At 45.1% G+C, this 20882-nt stretch overlaps 1 protein-coding gene across 2 annotated transcripts in view; it reads left to right on the top strand.

Moving 5' to 3' along the window:
• The window catches only part of LOC144799842 (solute carrier family 23 member 2-like), a 533849-nt gene that overhangs the window by 297148 nt on the left and 215819 nt on the right, over window positions 1–20882 (top strand). For both annotated transcript variants that reach the window (XM_078671540.1, XM_078671460.1), the window contains exon 5: window positions 19991–20172. In XM_078671540.1, coding sequence (XP_078527666.1) covers window positions 19991–20172 — 182 coding nt within the window. The remainder of the gene's footprint in view (window positions 1–19990; window positions 20173–20882) is intronic.

The raw sequence follows: 20882 nt of genomic DNA on the forward strand, positions 1-20882 counted from the left end.
TGAACAGTGTCATTTAAAAATATCATTTGTCTGGGATCATGCAGGCTCTAAACAAAGCTTCTATACCCTGTACTTGCCAATCTTTGGTACCCCAAACACTTTTCAATTCAACATTTTTGTCCCAATAATCAAAACCAAAAGTATTCATTTTTTCAAAGAATGAGTCTGAATATAACAATTTTGTGTTGGTTATCATGGTCTTGGTCCCTATTTTGTTTGACAATTTAAAATAAAATGTTTCAGCATTACTTGTGTTAAAACCTGAAAAATATGAGTATTTGTCGTAAACGGTTCTTGAGCTCCCTTTTGGAGGTGTTGCACAATGTTCCCATTGATTATAATTTAAAACATTTCTAGGTTGTGCAGATCTATGTAAAAAATGGTTACCATAGTGGTTATAACAGTACATACTATCATAATTTGTAGAACCCTGCAAATAATCATGTTTGGTAAATTTAGCAGACATTACTAAGTCAGACATCATATTATTAATGCTTTCGAAGTCCCAATCATCAGCAAATGAGTTTGGTTTTACAAAGTCACTCAAGGAGATCTTAATTTGGTGTGGATATTTCAGGATCTCGACCGGACCATAAATTTCATAGTCAGTGTTGTCCCAAGCTACCCCACCAGGTATCGGATTGGCTGTGAAGTTGGCTGAAGAAAGTTCTCTTTTCTCGACGTGTGAAGATGTGTGTGGTTTGAGGATCAAGTTGATTTTCTGACTTGCTGTGTCCATTTTAGCATATTTTCCCTCAATGAAGCGTCCCAAAGTTAGTGCCATGATGAGCCAAAGTATGAGGATAAATGCACCAAAACCCACCCAAAATTCAATCCATGGAGAAATCAGATATGTTTCTTTCAGTTGTTTCAAAAGTTCTTTAGCTTTATCTTTAAAGGTTTTTGATGATGGCTGTGTTTTTGATTCACTGAAGCCTTCAGAGGAATCATCGAAGTTTATGAAGTAGCCGGATGCAGTTCTGTCAATTGTTCCAATTGGTTCAGGATTTCTGTTTCTTGCATTTTCGTTTGGTACTTCAGTATAGATTGGTGTGTCTCTGCTAAATGTTTTTATTTGGGATTTCAGAGGTCTTAGTTCTATTGCATTGTTGCATAGTCCATGTTGTTCTTCTGTAGGCGTTTCGAATGTGATGAGCCTTTTTGTTAGGACCTCTGTACTGGTAGCAAACCTTGGTGTTCTGCTACTTATTGGGAGTCCACTTGGCCTACTGTTTGTTATCGGCCACATGATTGTGGTTTTACCAGGTCGATGGATACAACTCGGTTCTCCTTTTTACCAGCAAGTGGCGGTAGTACAACTGATCTTGTCCCGTTGACAGACAAGACAGGAACTGCTTTTCTGTAAGAAGGCCCAAATTCCTTCTTTACCGCGATCTTCTCCCTGACTAGATCCCCGACTTTTGGAATCCAGACAGGTCTTGCTGGGACAGGTGGTGGTTCTTCAGTGGTTGTTGGCTGTTGTTTCAACTTTATGTTGCTCAGGTCTTTTCTTGTTTTGTTTAAGTCCTGCAAAATAGCCAAACGGTCTTTGATATCAAAGCTTTTTTCTTTCACCACTGAAGTCTGACTATCAATGTCAGAGATCATCATCCTAGTTCCAAATAATAATTCGTACGCACTGAATCCCTTCAGAGAATTTCTTGGCAAGTTATTTAGACTACGTTGGACACTTATTAGATGTTTGACCCACCCAGCTCCCGAACCTAATATCCTTTCCGTTATAGATTGCTTTATGCCTTGGTTTTTTCTTTACACCATCCCGTACCCTCAGGAAGGAAGTGAGAAGATTCCCGCTGGACTATGCTCATTTGGTCATGTTTCCCCTCAGGCTGGAGTGCTAGAGTGAAGACAATGGTCAAACGTAGCATGCTCTTAGCGTATATGCCATTTAGACTCGCAAATCTTTGTATAACAGTCCGGACGTCAGCCGAGTGCTGGTGATCTACATTATAAGTGGAAACTAGCCTGTATATGTTAATCGCAACCCTTCCTTTTTACTCTTGATTTTTTCTGGAGTAAAACGATGAGGTATTAAACTGTTTCTCTCCCCACTGCGATCTCTGTTGCAGTTTAGGCAGTTTTTTACAAACATGGTGTGACGCAGGCTCATGCCTGGCCACCAGTACCGTGATTGTAATTCTTCCAGAGAATCTTTTAGTTTGAGGTGTCTTTAGACCCTCGCCCATATGTGCGTCTGCGATTAACAAGTTTCTCCTGTCCATGTTTGGAATCACTCTATCCCCCACTCCAGGGATTCGAGCAAAAGGGACAGAGTTTGCATCGATTATGTATGTATAATTGAGTGGGTAGTTGATCGGTAACGCTGAGCAGTCGCCTTTTGATGACGTTTTCACCGCCAGCACTGTTTCACCGTCAATGTATTTTAATGTACGCTTTTTTCGAACTACGGGAGCCGATTTAGTGGCTGCCGCTGCGGCTGTTTCAGCCAATGAATTCCCTGCAACGTGAACGCCATCACGCTGATGACTCAGTGAGTGTGTCACGTGAGTCTTTGGTAGTTCTTTTTTCAAAAGAGCTATTTGTTCCCAGAGCAGTTTCTGCTTTATTGGTGCATCTGTGTTATCTTTGTAACCGTTTTGAATCCATGTCTGCAAATCCTTGTTATATGATTTGACGCAGTAATATGAATCTGACACTATAAGTGTCGGGAATTCGCGATCCGCATTATCTAGCGCCATTTTCAAAGCTAATATTTCAGTTTGTTGTTCTGAATTAGTTTCTACTGAGTGTGTCTTTGTTAATAGAGGTTTTAGTTTACCTCCGCGCCACACTTCTTTTGTAATCTCACATGTGGGGTTGTATGCTTGTTCTCCCCAAACGGAGGGTTGAGCATGTCCGTCTGTATAGATTACACAGGCGTACTGTCGTAAAGGCAGAATGTCGATTGGCAGAGGGAATATTCTTTCATATTCTAGATTTTTCAACTCTTCTAGTTCTGGATCAAGGTAATAGTATACTTTGTCCGTTGTGATTGAATTCACCCATTGTATCCACTTTGGATTCAATGCTGTTGTTGGCAAATTACATGGTGTTGTTAATGCCTCAAAGGCTGGTTCTGCTGTTCTGACTATGATATGTCTACCGTCAGCTTTATCTTTTTCTCTAGCTATTGCGGTTTGAACTGCATGAACAATTCTTCCTGTACTGCTGAACTTCTTTTCAGCTTCTGTGTACAAGTGCGATTTGAATGCAATTGGTACCTTTTCTCCCTCATTAGAGGTCAGGTATGTGAATCCGCATCTCCCTGGGATGACTCGAATCACAAGATTGCGTGTGTTATCACGTGTTTCTAATTTTGTTTTAATTAGCATGTCTGTTTGTAAGGATCTCAGAATTTCTGTGTGTATTTGAGTCCAATTTGTTCTTTTAAAATCTGGTTTTATCAGATCATAAAGGGGTTTGACCCTTTCTGCGTAATTTGCAATGTATGTTTTTCCGAAATTTAGGAAGCCTAGAATTGACTGTAGGTTTTTTAGTGTTCTAGGTGCTTGGAGTACGGCACATTTTTCTAGAAAATTGTCAGCCAGGCTTTTGCCTTCACTTGATAACTCATATCCTAAGAACAGGACTGTCAGATGGGCAATTCTGGATTTTTTAAAGTTGAATTTGTAACCCTCTTCTGCGAACCCAAGTATTATGGTGTTCACTCTCTTCAAGTGAGTCTCCAAGTCATCATCTGTTAAGTAAATGTCATCGACATAAGATAATGCTTCATCATCATATAATTGTAGTAATTCTGTTACTCTCGCTGAGAATACTCCCGGGCTGTTCTTGTACCCCTGGGCTAACCGACAGAATTGTTTTTGAGTGCCATTTATTGAGAACGCAGTTAAATATCTGCTCTCTGGTGCTATGTTTTGACAAAAGAATCCATTAGAGATGTCTACGGTTGTTTTGTATTTTTTGCGCACTATGTTATTCATTAGTGCAGCACTGTGTGAGTTTTGCACTGCAAAAGTTTTGCAACATGTGTTAAGGAGTCGGTAATCCAAAACTAGACGATATGAATTGTCTGGTTTGGAGACCGGAAACAAAGGGTTGTTCATTTGTGAGGTGCAAGTTTCAATCACCCCCTGGTATTCTAGCTGATCTAGTATTTCATTTACCTGTTTTTTTAGCTTCTTGCTTAATTGGGTACTGCCTTTGTGCAGTAGGTTGTGATTTTAACTGGATTTTGTGAGGAGGAGAATCCTCATCCCATCCCACGTGATTTTTATATAAAGCAGGAGCTAGAGCCACTGCCCACTTTCTAGCAAGTGTGTATTTTTTATGAATTGGAATATGATTTGAGAAGGCAGGCATAATTACTTCTTCGCCATGAGGGCACTCCCTGACAAACTCTGGTGGCCAGTCTTTTTCAGCTAGAAGGATATCATAGCCCTTGGAGAGATTATCCCAAAATAGTCCCCTTATTTTCCTAGTCTTATCCCCCTCTATACGCAATGTTATTTCGTATATTTTGTGAGGTTTGCTAACTCTGGTGTCCGCAGTTTCCACTTGAAGATATTCATTCGTGTCCACTGTCTCCAGATGATTCATAAGGACTTTGCGAGCTATGCTCACTTCTGCTGCACTGTCTAGCATTGTCTGAGCCCACTCTCCGTTTTTCAGTTGTGTCCTCAGTATTCTCGGCATTGTTAACTACCTTGATACTGGCTACCTTCTTTTTTGGAAATTGTAATTTCTTTTTTAGTTGAGCAGGTTCCTTGTCTTTGGACTTGGCGTGCTCTTCTCTTTGTTCTGATCGTCCTCTTCTTTCCGATTTCTGCGAGGAAGTCTGAAAAGATTGAGAGGGACGTGTATCAATGTCTTGATATCTATCAGGCTTTTTAATATTATCCCTATTTCTAAGGTTATATCTTTTCCCAGAGGGGTCACTCTGAGGTGACCTGTGTCTCTGGTTCGGAGATTTTTCTCTTCGCCTAGGAGACCTTCCTCTGGACTGGAATTTCTTTTCTTTAGGACTGGATTGTTTGTTTCCATCCCAGTTCTTTTTTGGTGATGTAGAATTATTATTAAAAAATATTTTTTCAGGACTTTCAATCAGTTGCGGTTTTACTGGTATTCCACCTAAACTATCTCTACCTAGTTCCTCATAGGATTTTTCTATGATTCTGGCAATTTCAGCTGGTTGGTCTGCTATATCTGTCTCTTTTAACCTCTGGCGGATCGCCACGTTTGCTGCTTCTCCTTTTATGTTGGCTAACAGTATAGCCGAGACCTGCTTGAAGTCTTTCAGTAATTTCATACCAAGAGTTAAAGCGGGTTCAGGACCATATTCATCTTGAATTTGTTTTAGCACATTTGGTATTACCGAAATGGATGGAACACCGTGCGTTTTTGTGTAGATGGAAGCAAAGACTGTACCCCAAGTGTCACAGTCCTCTATGCGTGGTGCGATTCCCATTGGGAGACAGATAGTCAGAATCCTGTGTTTTTCTAACGGGGTGGTGTCTGGAAACACCGCCTCTATTTGGGTGATTTTCTGTGCCAACCAGAATGGTATTTGTTCCCGTTTAGCCGGTACTTTACCTAGGCAGGACTGGATGTTCTGTGGTGTAATTTTATTTGTGTTCCCCTGGTGAGGGGTCAGCTGTGGGAGTTTAATCGCTGGCTGAATTGTTGAAGTCCGCATCACATATTGGACTAATTGTCTGTGTATTTTTATTAATTGTTTTAGCTGTGTTAACAGCTCTGCTGCTGGCATCTCATTGATGTCTGGATGTGGTGTGTATCCGGCTAGGACCGGCCGCGTTGCTCCTGGTCTACCTAAAGGACCGAGCCTGGTGATGTGATTATTATGTTTTAGGGCGCCATCAAATAAGAGCAAATGCTCTTGAAATTTGAGTGGTACTTCCACCTCCTCGAAAGGAGTGTACTCATTAGGAGGTTCCTCTATTTTGTAATAGTGGAAGTACTTTGTTACAGCATTTGCTGCTGGAAAATGTATCCATGAATAGTATACCTCTGTCTGCCGATATTCGTGTGCCTCAATTACGAATATGACTGTGCCACCTCTAGGTGTCAGTCCATTTTCTATAAGTTTTAGAGTTATAGATCTCCTTTTGATGACCGGGATGAGTATTATATCCCCGTCTGCTGCTTGCATGGTAGCATCAGCTGCTGCGAGTTCAGTTGCTAATCTAACTGCCTCTCTTTCATCCTCATTGTCTGACATTTTACTGACAGGATGGTTATTTTGTTTGTTTGCAGATCAGGTTTCTTGTGGAAACGAAGATTAGATTAGATGCACAATATTTTGGAACTGTTTATCCTTCAACGTTGACTATACCAAAAACCATACATAGGAGTTCCCTCCTGCGAGGTCTGGCGGATATTACCTTTCACCCACTCCAGACGTCTTTGGAGTATTGTGGGAAAAGGGGTCTGAGTGAGAAAGCACGACTGAGTTACTCTAAATGTCTTACGTTAGTTTTATCGCCCTTTCCAAACACGTTGGGCGCCATGTAGTGTAGTTCCTATCATCCCAATAGGCTCTGCGCATTGGAATAATACCTACAGCAGTAAAGGCCTAGACCAGACGTTAACTAGGTCTACTACTGTCGATACTAGACTTAAAGTTTTGGGTTTGCCAGCTTAGCTCAGAGTTCACTAGAAACTTTCTCGAATGTTCAAGGAGGACTTAACTTCCCTGATTAGACAAGAAGGGATTTAGTTTCTGACAACCATAGAACATGACAACTTTGCTCTCCCCTAATCAAGAGTATATCTCGAGAGTCGTGTGAACAAAAGGCAATTTATTTTACTCAGTCAGTACGTGCATTCTTAGTCTCATCAGATTGTAGAGAAAAGGAGGAGACGGGCGTGTTCAATAAAAAGCTGTTATTTATTGATCAGTCTCTTTTCTCGTACAAGAGAAATGGATCGATATTATTGCAATACTTATAGTTAAGTAAAGTGCATACATTAGAAGCAGAAGTATAAAATAATACTGTAAAAACATTGATATGGTTTCTAAGCCATAAGATGTTTTAAAATGAATAAAATATATTACATACACATATACATTTGACTAAACGTACTCAACTGGTGTTTCTAGATACGCCTACCCCGTGTACCTGACCTAAGTCTAATACGTGGGCGGGAATAGAAAGTTACAGTTTAAGTTAAGTTTGTTTTTGCCAAGTGAATAACTAAAGAATTCTCTGTGAGGGGTTATTCAGTTCTGTACCTGGAAGTTAGGATGAATGAGGAATGGTATCTCTCTCTCTGGTCTCGATATTCCAGGCTGCCTGCGAGGGCTACCCAGAAACGCCGGGGCTGGAATTCTCGGCAGGAGAAGTCAGTGCGTCTCTCAGCGCGTCAGGAAAGTGGGGCTGCTGCCAGCGGGGTCTGCTCTGCTCTTGGCTTCGGCAAGTATGGCTGCTCCGTCTCGTCACCACGCGTGTGTTTGCATAGGGCAAGATCGGTAATATTTATACCTTTAAGGTGCCGAGATTGACGTAAGGATGGACATAGATAGGTCAATAAGGATGTCATACGATTTGCTCGTTAGCACATTCTTTTACTGAAGTTCTCGGTGAAATCAAAACAATGGCCGCAGGGTTTTGCCCAGGTTGTCATAGGTTTGATTTGTTATGAGAACTCCGTATGCCTTATCAGGGGCTGGAGGAATATCGCTTGTCTAATTAGATCGCAAGCGTTATGACCTAATCAGATAACACGTTCCTGTGCCGTAGTGTGACTGCGTCAGATAACGGTATCTGCATCATGGGGATTTTCTGCCTCATGGGCTGATTACTAGTTAACTTGTTAGTTTACTAACCAGAATAGGGTCAGGAATAGGGGGATCGATTCAGAACCTATAGGAATACATCACACATTCAAGTAAGTTTTGTTCATCATATTTTATTTTCAATCGTTATCATTGTTTTCAATACTCATGATTTCTTCCTTATGTATTATTTTCATACCATGTTTTGTGCATTTTATAATTCCCAATGCATTTCAAGCAATAAAGCCCTTCCTCAGGGGGTTCTTTCTCTGAAACAGTTAATATAAGAAATTTTAAGCGTCTGGAATACAATAGTTCATATTGTGATCTCGTACACTTTGTTTACACCAAATGCTTCAATGTTGTTAAAACCAACCACATGCCATGTAGTGAATTACGTTTGTTGTAAACAACCTTTGTTTCTTTTTTCAAGAGAAATTTGTGTGGTGTGTGACCTTATAACCCATTAGTGAACGTGACCGTCAAAAATATTTTTTTTGAGGGGCGAACTGACCTTTGCACGATCGTCAAGAGCTTTCGAAATAAATTCGTGGTTCGAAATCACGATCTAGAAAGTAAATGTGCGGCCGTCAAATTTTACATATACATCTCTACAGTAGTCTATGTAAATATGGTCGAAATTACGCCCGACGGCGTTTTACCTGCACAACTCAATGTGTTCTCGTCTCGTTGTCGGGTCTGCGGGTTTTTCGAGTTCCGATCATGTGACCAGAAGTCGCTTCATATTAAGTGTCAGAAGTATAGACAGTGAAAAGGGACGGGTTGTTGCCGATCGAGTACGCTAAAAATAAGTGTAGGACTCCGTGTAGGAACACTCTGATTCCTTCTGACAGTCATGTGTGGTCACGATTTTAAAAGTCCGTCTGTTTACATGTGAATGGCCGTGGAAGTGTACAAATGCGTTTGGTAAATAAAGTGTGTGTATGGACCATACCCAAACTTTTAGGCAATCAAAATTACAATTTAATAAAGTTTTAACAGAAGTGAAAAAAACGGAAACAAAATTATGCGGCGCGTTTCATCACAATTCAGAGTACTATTTACATCACATTGTCTTGAGTTGAAAAACTGACTTATAAAAAACAGTTCAGATCTAATTTTTCATTGAGTCCGGATGGATTCATAGTGTTCAGATGATTTATCCCAAAAATTTCTCTCCTTAACAGGTGACTGGAGTTGTCTCTTCCTGGCAAGATTGGCACCATTTCCAAGATACAAAATCGAAGTTGACTTACATTATGATTCGCTTCATTAAAATGTACAGCAATGGGTGATTTTTTATTTTTTTATCGAATGTTGCTTTTGTGTTCACTTATTCTGGTTTTCAATTTGCGTTGTGTTTTGCCTACATATGATCTCCCACATGGGCATCTCAACATATAGATTAGATTGGTCGAATCACACGTGCCTGTTACTTTCAACTTAACGGGTGTTCCTTTTGTGGGGTGATCGATGATGTTACTTTTTAATATTGCTGAGCAATTGCCACAATTGTGGCATGGTAAGGTTCCTTTGTAGGTCTGTGTGATTTCATTGGAAGTTTGTTTGATTAATTCTTTGACGTTTTTCGTTCTTTCATACGCAAAGATAGGAGTTTTTTTGAAAATGCCTTTAAAGTCTTCCTCAAGGGTCTTTAAAGCTTGTTCAGGCGCGTGGGGGCACCGGCAACCTGACTTGGAGGCGGCGCGGAGTGGAGCTATTCGCAGCACGACCAGCCTGGCGTAGGCGCCCTCTGGATGCGGAAGGTCCCGCACGATAGCCACAGCTGAAGTGCACGAAGGGGTCTGGAGGCCCTGCAAAGAGGGGGGGCCCCCTCGGGAGCATACCCGTCGTCGCACTTGGTGGCGCCGCACTGCACGACCCCTGCATACGCAGCCTCGCTGTAGGCCTAACAAACGCCTTCCAAAGAGCGGCGGACTGACTATCATCTCTGGCCCTAAGTAGACCCCTTGGACTCGGTGGGGCACGACTTTATCAGCCGGACACCCGCGGGCCTTGCATGACCCACAGGACGACAGTGTACCCAGACGCAGAGCACGAATACCTCCGACAGCAGCACGACATCATGGCCGGAAAGGGTACACGGAGCACGACGACACAGGCGAAGCTCGACAGGTTCGCATACGGCCAAAATGGACATTCCCAGAGTGGCGGCCGCCACTCCGCTGGTACTCCTCCGGAAACGGGAGGCGCTCTGAAAGTGACCCTTGAAGACGTAATGAAGACCCTCAACGAAGTCCGGACGACGGTGGGTTCCATCTCCTCCGAGGTCACGCTGCTCCGGGCTGACTTTCACAAAATGGCGGAAAGGGTCTCGCAAGTGGAAGTAGTCACGAAGTCTCTTGTTGAGGACACCTCGGACCTGCAGGTGGCCATGGAGCGCATGGAAAGAGTCACTAGACAGCTGCAGGACAAGCTCGACGATCAGGAAGGGCGCTCCAGAAGGAACAACGTCCGCATCCTAGGCCTGCCGGAATCGGAGGGTAAAGCTGCGATGGACTTATACGTTGAGGATCTAATCAAAACCCACCTGAAACCTAAAGGCCTGTCTCACTTCTTTTCTGTTGAAAGGGCGCACCGAGTCCCTGGTGGGGCAGCCAAACCGGGCGCCACCCCGCGGCCAGTGCTGGCCAGGCTCTTCAATTTTAGGGACAGAGACGCGATCCTACAAGCGGCACGGAACTCCCCGCCAGTCAAAATTCAAAACTCAACGCTGGCCTTCTTTCCAGACTACACGGCGGAGGTGGCCAGGCGCAGAAAATCTTTCATGGACGTAAAAAAGGCACTGCGAGACAGAGGCCTGCCATACTCCATGCTTTTCCCCGCCAAATTACGCATAGTAGCGGAAGGAAAGACGTGGTTCTTTGATACGCCGGAGGTGGCTCGAGAATGGCTTGATGGATGGAGGCAGGTGGGACAGCCACAGCGCCAGCACAGAGACCGACAGCACCATCGCAACGGGGGACAGTCGGCACACCCATCAGGTACTCCCACGAACGAAGAGGGTGCGACGGCACTGGATTCGGATCTTGAAAGAGACCCACTTGACTCTGGACAACCAGTTAGGGGCTAACCGGAGTGCTCTGCATTGGGGACAACATGTTTATGAACACTTGGGACCTTGATGCTGATGGAGCCGAGTAGGGCGGGCATCGGCCGGTGCCTGTAGGGGTCTCACCAACCCCACGAGCAAGTAAGATGGACGGGGACGGGAGAAAGCACTCTGCCAAGTTGGGGATGCGGGCGGGTTTTCGTCCGTGGTGCAGGGGAGCAGGGAGGGGACGGGGGGGGGGGAAGTTGTGTTGTTATGGTTGATAATGTTCTCAGTCATCACCGCTTCGATGTGGATCATGGTTCCGCTGCGAGCCGTACACTCCTGGTTTTCTATCACAGGTCTTCACGCAAACGCTATGCTCCGCCTTCACGCTTCAAAAACACTAGTCCTACCTCCACATGGCCCAACGACACAGAATCGCGCCCGCTGATGGCGACTCGCGACTAACACCAGTATCCCCTTTAAAATTGCTCACCTGGAATGTTAGGGGCCTGGGGGACAAAATTAAAAGGGGGTTGGTTCTCCAAACCATTAAACGTCACGGACCAGACTTGGTGATGTTGCAAGAGACGCACCTGGCCGGGTCCACCTGCAAAGCACTTGACAGGCGCGGATATGCCATGGCGGCGCATGCAGAGTTCACCACGGGGTCCAGGGGCACTGGGATACTTCTCAAAAAAAACTCCTCCTTTATGATTGACAGCCGCAAGACGGACGACCAGGGTCGATTTGCGGCAATACACGGCCAATGGGAAGGAAAGCCCCTCAACGTGGTGTCAGTATACATTCCCCCGGCGCTGCATTCCACAGCGCTCCCAGCGCTGGGTCAGTTTCTAATTGACCTCCCAGAGGGTGACATGATCATTGGCGGGGACTTTAACGCCATAACGGACCCGCTATTAGACACCTTTCCCATACGGGACCGGCAACGAGGGGCCGCCACGCTTCCTGGTTTCCTGTCCGCATTGGGCCTCACGGATGTCTGTCGTCACATGAACCCAACGGCAAAACAGTACACGCACTACTCGTCTACACATAACAGTCTTTCACGCATTGACTATCTTTTCTTTTTGGGGGTGGGGCTGGGTTCAGTGGACAAACTTGAGATCCTACCTAGGGGTATATCCGACCACTCCCCAGTGTCCCTCCACATCACATCCAAGGAGCAGAAACGTGCTAGGCTCTACCCAATATACCCTAACTATTTACAGGTCCCAGGTGTCAGAAAGAAGCTTAAACTGGCCTCATCGCACTACTTTACAGAAAATGCAGGGACGGTCTCCTCACCCTCAACACTGTGGGAGGCGTACAAAACGGTCCTGCGCGGCGCGGCAATAGCGGCTATCACGGGGCACAAGCGAGACTCCAGACAAGAACTCGCTCAATTAGAATTGGCTCTCCACACCGCGAATGTCGCCCACATGTCCGATCCCACCCCTAACACCGCGCATGCGCTCCATCTCAAACAGCAACAACACTTGGCCCACCTCACAACGGTGACCAAGGGACACTTGGCGAGCACTGCCAGCAGGATATATGATGTGGGGGACAAAGCCGGAAAAATGCTAGCATGGTTGGACAGGAGGGGTGGTAGCAACAGAGGCATTCAGAGGCTATACAATCAGAAGGGCCAGCTGCTGACACACCCTGAACAAATCGTACACACTTTAGCACACCACTATCAGGAAATCTACACACCGATTAGGGCGGTCACGGAGCAGGAAGCACTAGCATCACTCGACCAAATCACTGTCCCCGCGCTTTCCCAGGAAGCGCAGCAGGAACTGGACGCGGACCTAACCGAAACTGAAATCCAATTAGCAATACAGTCTTTGCAATCTGGCAAGGCACTTGGTCCTAATGGGATACCCGTGGAATGGTACAAAGCATCAGCCCCCCTACTAAGCAAACCCTTGCTGGATATGTATGGGGAGAGTCTTGTTAAGGCTGCACTCCCTCTGGATCAACGCACGGCCACCATAGTGGCTATCCCTAAACCTGACAAGCCACAGACACTATGCTCCTCGTATCGACCTATCTCCCTGCTCAACGTGGAGGCAAAGATACTTGCGAAACTCCTGGCTAGCCGCCTGACGACACACTTGCACACCCTGATCCACCCAGACCAATCAGGCTTCATGCCACATAGGAGCACAGCGATGAATCTGCGGAGGGTGCATGGGGTCCTGGCGAGAGCACATCTCCTTTCCAAACAGGCAGTCATCCTATCCCTGGACGCAAAAATGGCGTTTGATCTTGTGGAGTGGGAGTACTTATTTGCAGTCTTGGCCCGCATGGGCTTCGGCCCGAAATACATAGCATGGGTCCGGCTACTGTACAAGTCGCCAATGGCACAGGTGGTCGCGAATGGTCACATCTCGAAGCCCTTCCCATTAGGACGCGGAACGAGACAAGGGTGCCCGCTATCGCCCCTATTATTTGCACTGGTGCTTGAGCCGCTGGCCATCCTGCTTAGGGCAACGCCACTGTTTCGGGGACTCACGTGGGAGGACGGGTGGGAAGACAAAGTGTCGCTGTATGCAGATGACATGCTGATCTATATGACCGATCCCGACGAAGGTATTCCTGCCCTGCTGACCCTGTGCGACGAGCATGGGAAGGCATCTGGCTACACCTTAAACTGGTCCAAATCAATAATCTTCGTACTCAGGGGCCCAGAACCGACACTGCGAGATGACTGCCCCCTACAATTGGCGTCCGGCTCATTTAAATACCTGGGCATTGTTATCACCACTAATGCGACGGACTTTTATAACGCAAACCTGGTGCCACCCCTGGCGCGTCTCCGTGCAGACGTTAAATACTGGGCCACCCTGCCATTAACCCTCCTTGGGCGAGGAGCACTGTACAAAATGATGGCTCTCCCTAGATTTCTTTATGTGTTGGAGAATACTCCTCATGTGGTGGCCCCACGTTACTTCCAACAGGTCGCAGCACTTGTGTCTGCACTACTGTGGGACAATGGCCCAGCTCGTATAGCTCACGATAAATTAGTTAAAAGCTGGTACGAAGGAGGGATTGCACTACCCAACCTTCAATTGTATTACTGGGCCTCCCAGCTTAAGATAGTAAATCAATGGATCCACGCCCCGCGGGGGGACCCCGCGTACCAAGCGGACTGGTCACAGCTGGGAACGGACGGCATGCTTGCGGTGCTGTACAATCGCGCACGGGCCCGAAAACTGATCGGTCCGACGCTGCACACGGTATCCCTGTGGCATGCAGCGCAGTCACGACTCGGGTGGCAGGGGAAAATTACAAACATGACGCCATTGTGGGACACGAAATCACTAGGTAACTTAAGAGCCAGTAAGGGTTTCGCACAATGGGACCAAATAGGAATTTCGGTTGTAGGAGACCTTTGGGATAAGGGCTCAGTGGTCGCATTCTCACAACTGCGACAACAGTATGGTATGGGGCCCAATGAAACATACAGATATGTGCAAATCCGGCACGCCCTACTGCACGCAATCCCTCCTGACACAGTACTCCCGGAATCCTCTCCACTGGAGGACAGGTTGCTAACTGACTTTATGGAACAGAAGGCAACCTCCCTTACATACAAAAAACTGATTAATAACCTGCCGGACCCCACACAGAAACTCCGAGAGAGATGGGCCGGGGAACTGGGGGATATGGACGACTCGGAATGGAACGAGGCGTTGGCCTCACCAAGGGAGGTGGGCATCTCAGCTAGGTTTAGGCTGGTTCAGCTCAAGATCCTACACCGCACCTACTATACCAGAACACTTTTGCACAGGATACAGAGAACACCACACCCCTTCTGTCTCAGGGGCTGCGGGGAGGAGGGGACCCTGCTACACACACTATGGGACTGCCCATTACTCCAAGAGGTATGGAAACAGATTACGCGAACAGTCTCCCAGGCCCTTGAAATTTCGCTCCTGCCTGAGCCCCGCAAATGTCTGTTAAACATTTGGGATCCTACTGACCTGAACAAATATGAACAGCTGTGGGCCACGTTAGCTATGACAGTGGCAAAGAGAGACATAGCGCAAAAATGGGGTGCGCCGGACTTGCCGACAGTGTCGGGCTGGGTTAGAAATATGGACCTCCTCATGGTGAGGGAACGGGCAGTGTATGTGTTGCGGGCCTGTCCGCGTAAATGGAATAAAATATGGACACCATGGAATAAATATAGGGGAGAACCATGTGACCCGTTGCCGGAGGATGAAGATCTGGAGTCAGAGGAGGAGGACGATTAATGGGGACGGAATGGTATGAGGCACTCTGATTTGTGTGGGAGTGGAGGGAGCAGCAACTGTAAACTCTGAACCAATGTATGAGCTCTATGCAGTGGATGACACCAGTATATGAAAGGACACAACTATATGCGGTGGTGATGACGTTAGTTAAGTTCTTTTGTAGAAATCATTTTCTTTCCATACGTAGAAGTCACTGAGAACTAATTGCAGTTTTTAATAGGTGGGCGAATTACGAACTGGATCTGAGTGTGGAATGTTGAACTATGTGATTCTGTAAGGAATTATATGCAACTCTTTCCTCCTTACATGTTATGAAAATTAATCCTGTACACCGATCTGTCCTGTAACTTATCCATCTATGCAGACATACTGAGACAATATGTAACGGATGCAAGCAGTGAAATTGATGAAAATAACTTCTGCGTCTATTTGTCAATAAAGTTTTAATAAAAAAAAAAAATTCTTATATTAACTGTTTCAGAGAAAGAATCCCCTGAGGAAGGGCTTTATTGCTTGAAATGCATTGGGAATTATAAAATGCACAAAACATGGTATGAAAATAATACATAAGGAAGAAATCATGAGTATTGAAAACAATGATAACGATTGAAAATAAAATATGATGAACAAAACTTACTTGAATGGACTAACTGTTTAAGGAAAATATAAAGGAGTGCGAGGCAGGAGTGATTCTTGAGTGCCAGGAACCACACGGGACATTTACATTGGAAATATCCTATTGCTCAGTAGGGTAACCTACCTACGCACCACTGAACTAAACGAAATAAACCGAACATTCAAAACACATTATTCACACAAAATAATTTGAGTGCGGAATCACTTTCCAATTGGTTCTAATTATACCTCTCACTGATACACCATCGCCTCGACCCCAAAGGCTGCAACAAACACTGCCACTGCTCCGAGCCACACTCTATATAGGATCTTTTCCCTTCACCAATTGCCACTTCACGTGCCACAGCACACACCAGCCCATGTACCACACCACCCCGAACACACCACAGACACCACCTGAACTAAAACACCAGCACCACGCGCCCTTCTCAACACAAGCTCAGTATGCTAACACACCATCTAGATATGAGACCTCCTCTCTGCCTCATACCCAACGTCCTCTTCCTCACTGAGACCTAGCTCAACCCCACTTCCGCACCCAACATCACCACTGCAAAACCCAAAGGATACAAGATCACCCACTATTACCACATCAACAAGCCTGGCGGAGTGATCGCCATCATACACAAGGAATCATCCCATGCACTACCACAAATGACGACATTACCCCAGCCGTGGAGCACCTCAACTTCCGACTCCAAAAAGACAGCATAACCTCCATCAGGAACACCCTTGCTTACTGTTCTCCTGGACCACATTCAGCCTTCTTCAACTTCTTCTCTGACTTCATTGCCCACCTCGCCATAGACTCCAACAACTACATTTTCCCCGGTGACCTCAACTTCCTTCTCGACCACCACAGTGTCATCAACACTACTAACCACCTCAACAGCATGAACAACTTCGAACTCACCTACCTCGTCACAACCCCAAGCACACCGCAGGCCACAGGCTAGACCCCCATCTTTACCTCCAATGATTTCATCAGGAACAGCCACACCATGGATCTCTCCTGGACTGACCACTCCATCATTCACTTAGGCATCACCAGCTCACATATCACCGCCCCCCAGTCTGCCCACGCTCCCAAACGCAGTTGGAGCAAAGTCTCAAAGGACACATGGATCAGTGCCCTCAACATCTTCCACCCCATCTCCTTCAACAATCTAGACTTAAACGTCAGAAACTTCAAAAATTGGATCACCAACTGCTCCAACTGCCTAGCTCCCATCTGCAACAACACCAACATAAGGTCCACCAAGCAGGCTAGCTGGTAACTTCTTCCTTGGAAACTTCGTCCACAACAAGATTGCAAATATCCACAGAAACTTTGAACCATAGCCCAAGGTCACTGACTTCTTCAAGCATCAGACCAACCCTCTACCATCACAGACACATGACTAACTGAATGGCCTCAGCTCATCCCACAGGACACCTTCTCTATCATGAGCTCGGTCCACTCACAGGCCCCAACTGGCCTATGACCTTACCACATCTTCAACCTAGGCACAGCCAGAATTAGCCATGTACTCACCACCTTGTTCAACACCTCAATTGCCACAGCCACCTTCCCTGAGGACTGGAAACACACAGAAGTCAATGCCTTATTAAAGAAACCATTGGCAGACCCCAGCCAACTCAACAACTTATGACCGATCTCCCTGCACCCATTCCCGACCAAAGTATCAGAAAAAGCCAGCAACCAAGAGCTCTCTCATACCTGGAACGGAACCTCATACTCAACTGCATTGAGACTGTCCTTTTAGCAGCAACGGATGGCATTCAAGTCGTACTCAACAGAGGAGAGACTGCAGCTCTGATCCTCCTAGATCTCTCAGCAGCTTTTGATACGTTCTTCCACCACACACTGATCACAAAGCTGCACAACAGAGGCATCCACGGAGCTGCTCTCAGTTGGATCACCTCCTTCCTCACCAGAAAAACTCAAAAAGTCTACCTTCCTCCTTCACCTCCAAACCCTGGGAAATCATCTTTGCAGTACCTCATGGATCCTCGCTAAGCCCCACCCTCTTCAACATTTATATGACACCTCTGGCCAGCATCATCAAAACCCAATGACTCAATATCATATTGTACACTGACAAAACACAACTCGTCCTCTCGCTCACCAAAGATACCACCAATACCAACTTCCACAACTGCATGAAAGACATCACCAAATGGATGAAGGACAACTGCCTGAAACTCAGCACGACAGAAAAACTGATCTTCGGACACAAAAGCTCCCCATGAGACACAACCTTGTGGCCCTTAGAAGTCAGACCTACTCCTATCCCCACTGACCACACTAGGAACCTAGGCAACATTCTGGACAACAAGCTAACCATGATGATTCAGGATGACAACTCCGCCTCCTCCCTATGCTTCTTAATCCTCTGCATACCTCGTAACATATTCAAATGGCTACTCCGAAGCTCAAGACACATCATCACCCAAGCCCTCATCTCTAGCCAACTGGACGACTGCAATGTTCTCTACACAGGGATCACAGCTCACCTACTCCAACGATTACAGACCATAGAGAAAGCTGCAGCAAGACTCGTACTGGATATCACTAGGTGAACCCACATCACCCCCTACCTCAGGGAACTCCACTGGCTCCCTGTACAGAAAAGATGCAATTTCAAGCTCCTGACCCACCCATACAATGCCCTACACAATTCAGGACCTGCCTACTTAAAACACTGCCTTAACGTCCATCAACCCAAGAGACACCTCTGCTCCCCTTTCCTTTCTCTGACCCTCACCCCCTTATCTGATGTAGCATATGTGGAGGTCGCTCCTTAACCTTTCTAGCAGGGAAGACATGGGACAAGATACCCTTTCATCTCCTGACCTCCCTGTACTTATATAGTTCCAAAAGTCCTTGAAGACCTGGCTATTCGGCTAATCTACTGGACCCTGCCAGCACCTGGATACCCTCAAGGGTGACAAGAAGCACTCCACAAATCTACTGATTGATTGAATTGATGTTTAATAATACTAAGTAATGATTTAATGATTAAATATTTAATTTCAAACAATAAATATGTACTATTTTAACATCAATTTTCCCATTGCAGCTTGTGCTGCGGCCCCATTTTCACCCGCTGCACAAGCTGCAATGGAAAAATGGCTGTTTCCGACCGCCCATGGGGCTGTCACAGCCAAACTAATAGATGGACGAATTCCATCCAGCTAACGTCAATATCGTAATAGGTCCCTTAGTTGGGTCTCCTTCCGAAACGTGATCTCCCTCTCTAGCCAAGCATAGAGATAGCCTTCTCACATTTGTTTTTGACTAGACTTGACAGGAATCCTCCCAAGTCACTCATGACTATACTATATATTAAAATGTCCAGAACAATAACACATTATGCATTACTTACTGATGTTATCTAAATATTCATGTTATCTATTACATCTTGTTCTCTCTCACTTGCATACATCCCTTCTCTTTCTCTCCATTATTCTCTCATCTACTCCCTTTCATCTTTTTCTGTCTAGTATTATATACAACCACTTTCCCTGTTTCGATAAACTTTTCTCTGTCCCTTTCTTCTACTTTAATTTCTTTGTCATCAAATCCTACCCTAATTGACTTATTCTGTTTTTTACCTTCAATTTTCTTTTACATTTGATAATTTTCAGTCTTCTTTTACTTCGATTTTATTTCGCTCTTCCTTGACCTTCACTCGGTCACTATAGCACCTATATTCTCTCTCTTCTTTCTCTCAAATGCCACAATCCTACTTCGATTATATTGTCACCTCCCTTTCTAGGCCCTACGTATCCCATATGACCATTAATCATTTCTTCCTTCTTACCCTCCAAATAAATTAACTTTATCTTACTGCATTTCATCTTCCTGCCGTGTCTATACAATCCTTTCCCTAACCACAACTTGATCACTGTGCTCAAATTATCTCCTCCTTTCTTGCACACTACTAATTCTTATCCTGCCATTTCAACCACATTTCCCCCACACCTTTCTTATTTCTTTCCCTCTACTGCTTTGTTTTGCTTTATTTCACATTAAATCACTCCTTTTGTGACATTGTGTTTCCTTGATGTTTATTCTACCCTATATTTTCACCCTCTGTATCGTTAAAATTAACTTTTTTCTTTTCTGTCTTTAATCTCCTTTTTTTACTCCAAGCTATTTTTTGTTTGCTTATTTCAAATTCCACCCCCCTTTTTCATGTGCTACTCCACACCACTCCTGTCTCTACTCTCTTTCTATTCTCTTCACAGATTCAAGGAGCTATAATAATTGCTTCGTGTTTCCAAATCGTGATGGGTTTCTCTGGTCTGATTGGATTCCTTATGCGCTTTATTGGACCATTGACGATTGCCCCAACTATTTGTCTCATCTCTCTGCCTCTATACAAATCAGCGGGCAAGGATGCAGGCTCACACTGGGGGATATCCGCCCTGTAAGTTTGAACATTTTATTTTTTTCATTTGCTTTTTAGCGCTATTTCAGAAACATAGCAGCATTAGCACAGTGAGCTGTTAATATTTAGGGTCTTAGACCTATCATGAGTACACAACATACAGGGCATTAAGAGTTTGGTACAGTTGAAGACTGTTTGTAAATCATTGTAGTTGCTGCACTGTCAAATTGGTGGTTCCCCAACCTCTTTCAATGGTGGAGGAATTGCTACATCTCTTGCAGCATAGCCTCAGCTGGCATTGCCATCAGAAACATCTGCCCTGAAAGTGGTTGTATGTCAGAATAGCATGCACAGAAATATTGTCTGGCAGAAAAACTATGGCCGGAAAATTGTTGAAAAAACTCTTGTCCCATTCTTTGTCATTTGCACCATTGAGACAATATTTTTGTAAAAGATATTTAGATCACAATATTTATGGTTCAATATATTCTGGCCATGATATTCCAGCACCAGAAGCCACATCCGCCACAAGGCTGACATGTCTATGCATCAGACAGTCTGGCCTATTTTATGCATGCTGACTCATATTGGTAATGCCTGGGACTAGCATGTGAGGTAATGAAAGCATTGAAGGTCAGAAGAATACTTTAGATGTTGATAGAGTTTGTCTAAAAACCCTCAATGACAGATCTCAGGCATTCATTTGGAGGTTGAGCAATGCACATAGACAATAAATAATGGAGGTGAAC

The sequence above is a fragment of the Lissotriton helveticus genome, chromosome 1_1 (genome assembly GCF_964261635.1).
Source record: "Lissotriton helveticus chromosome 1_1, aLisHel1.1, whole genome shotgun sequence".
Taxonomy (NCBI): domain Eukaryota; kingdom Metazoa; phylum Chordata; class Amphibia; order Caudata; family Salamandridae; genus Lissotriton; species Lissotriton helveticus.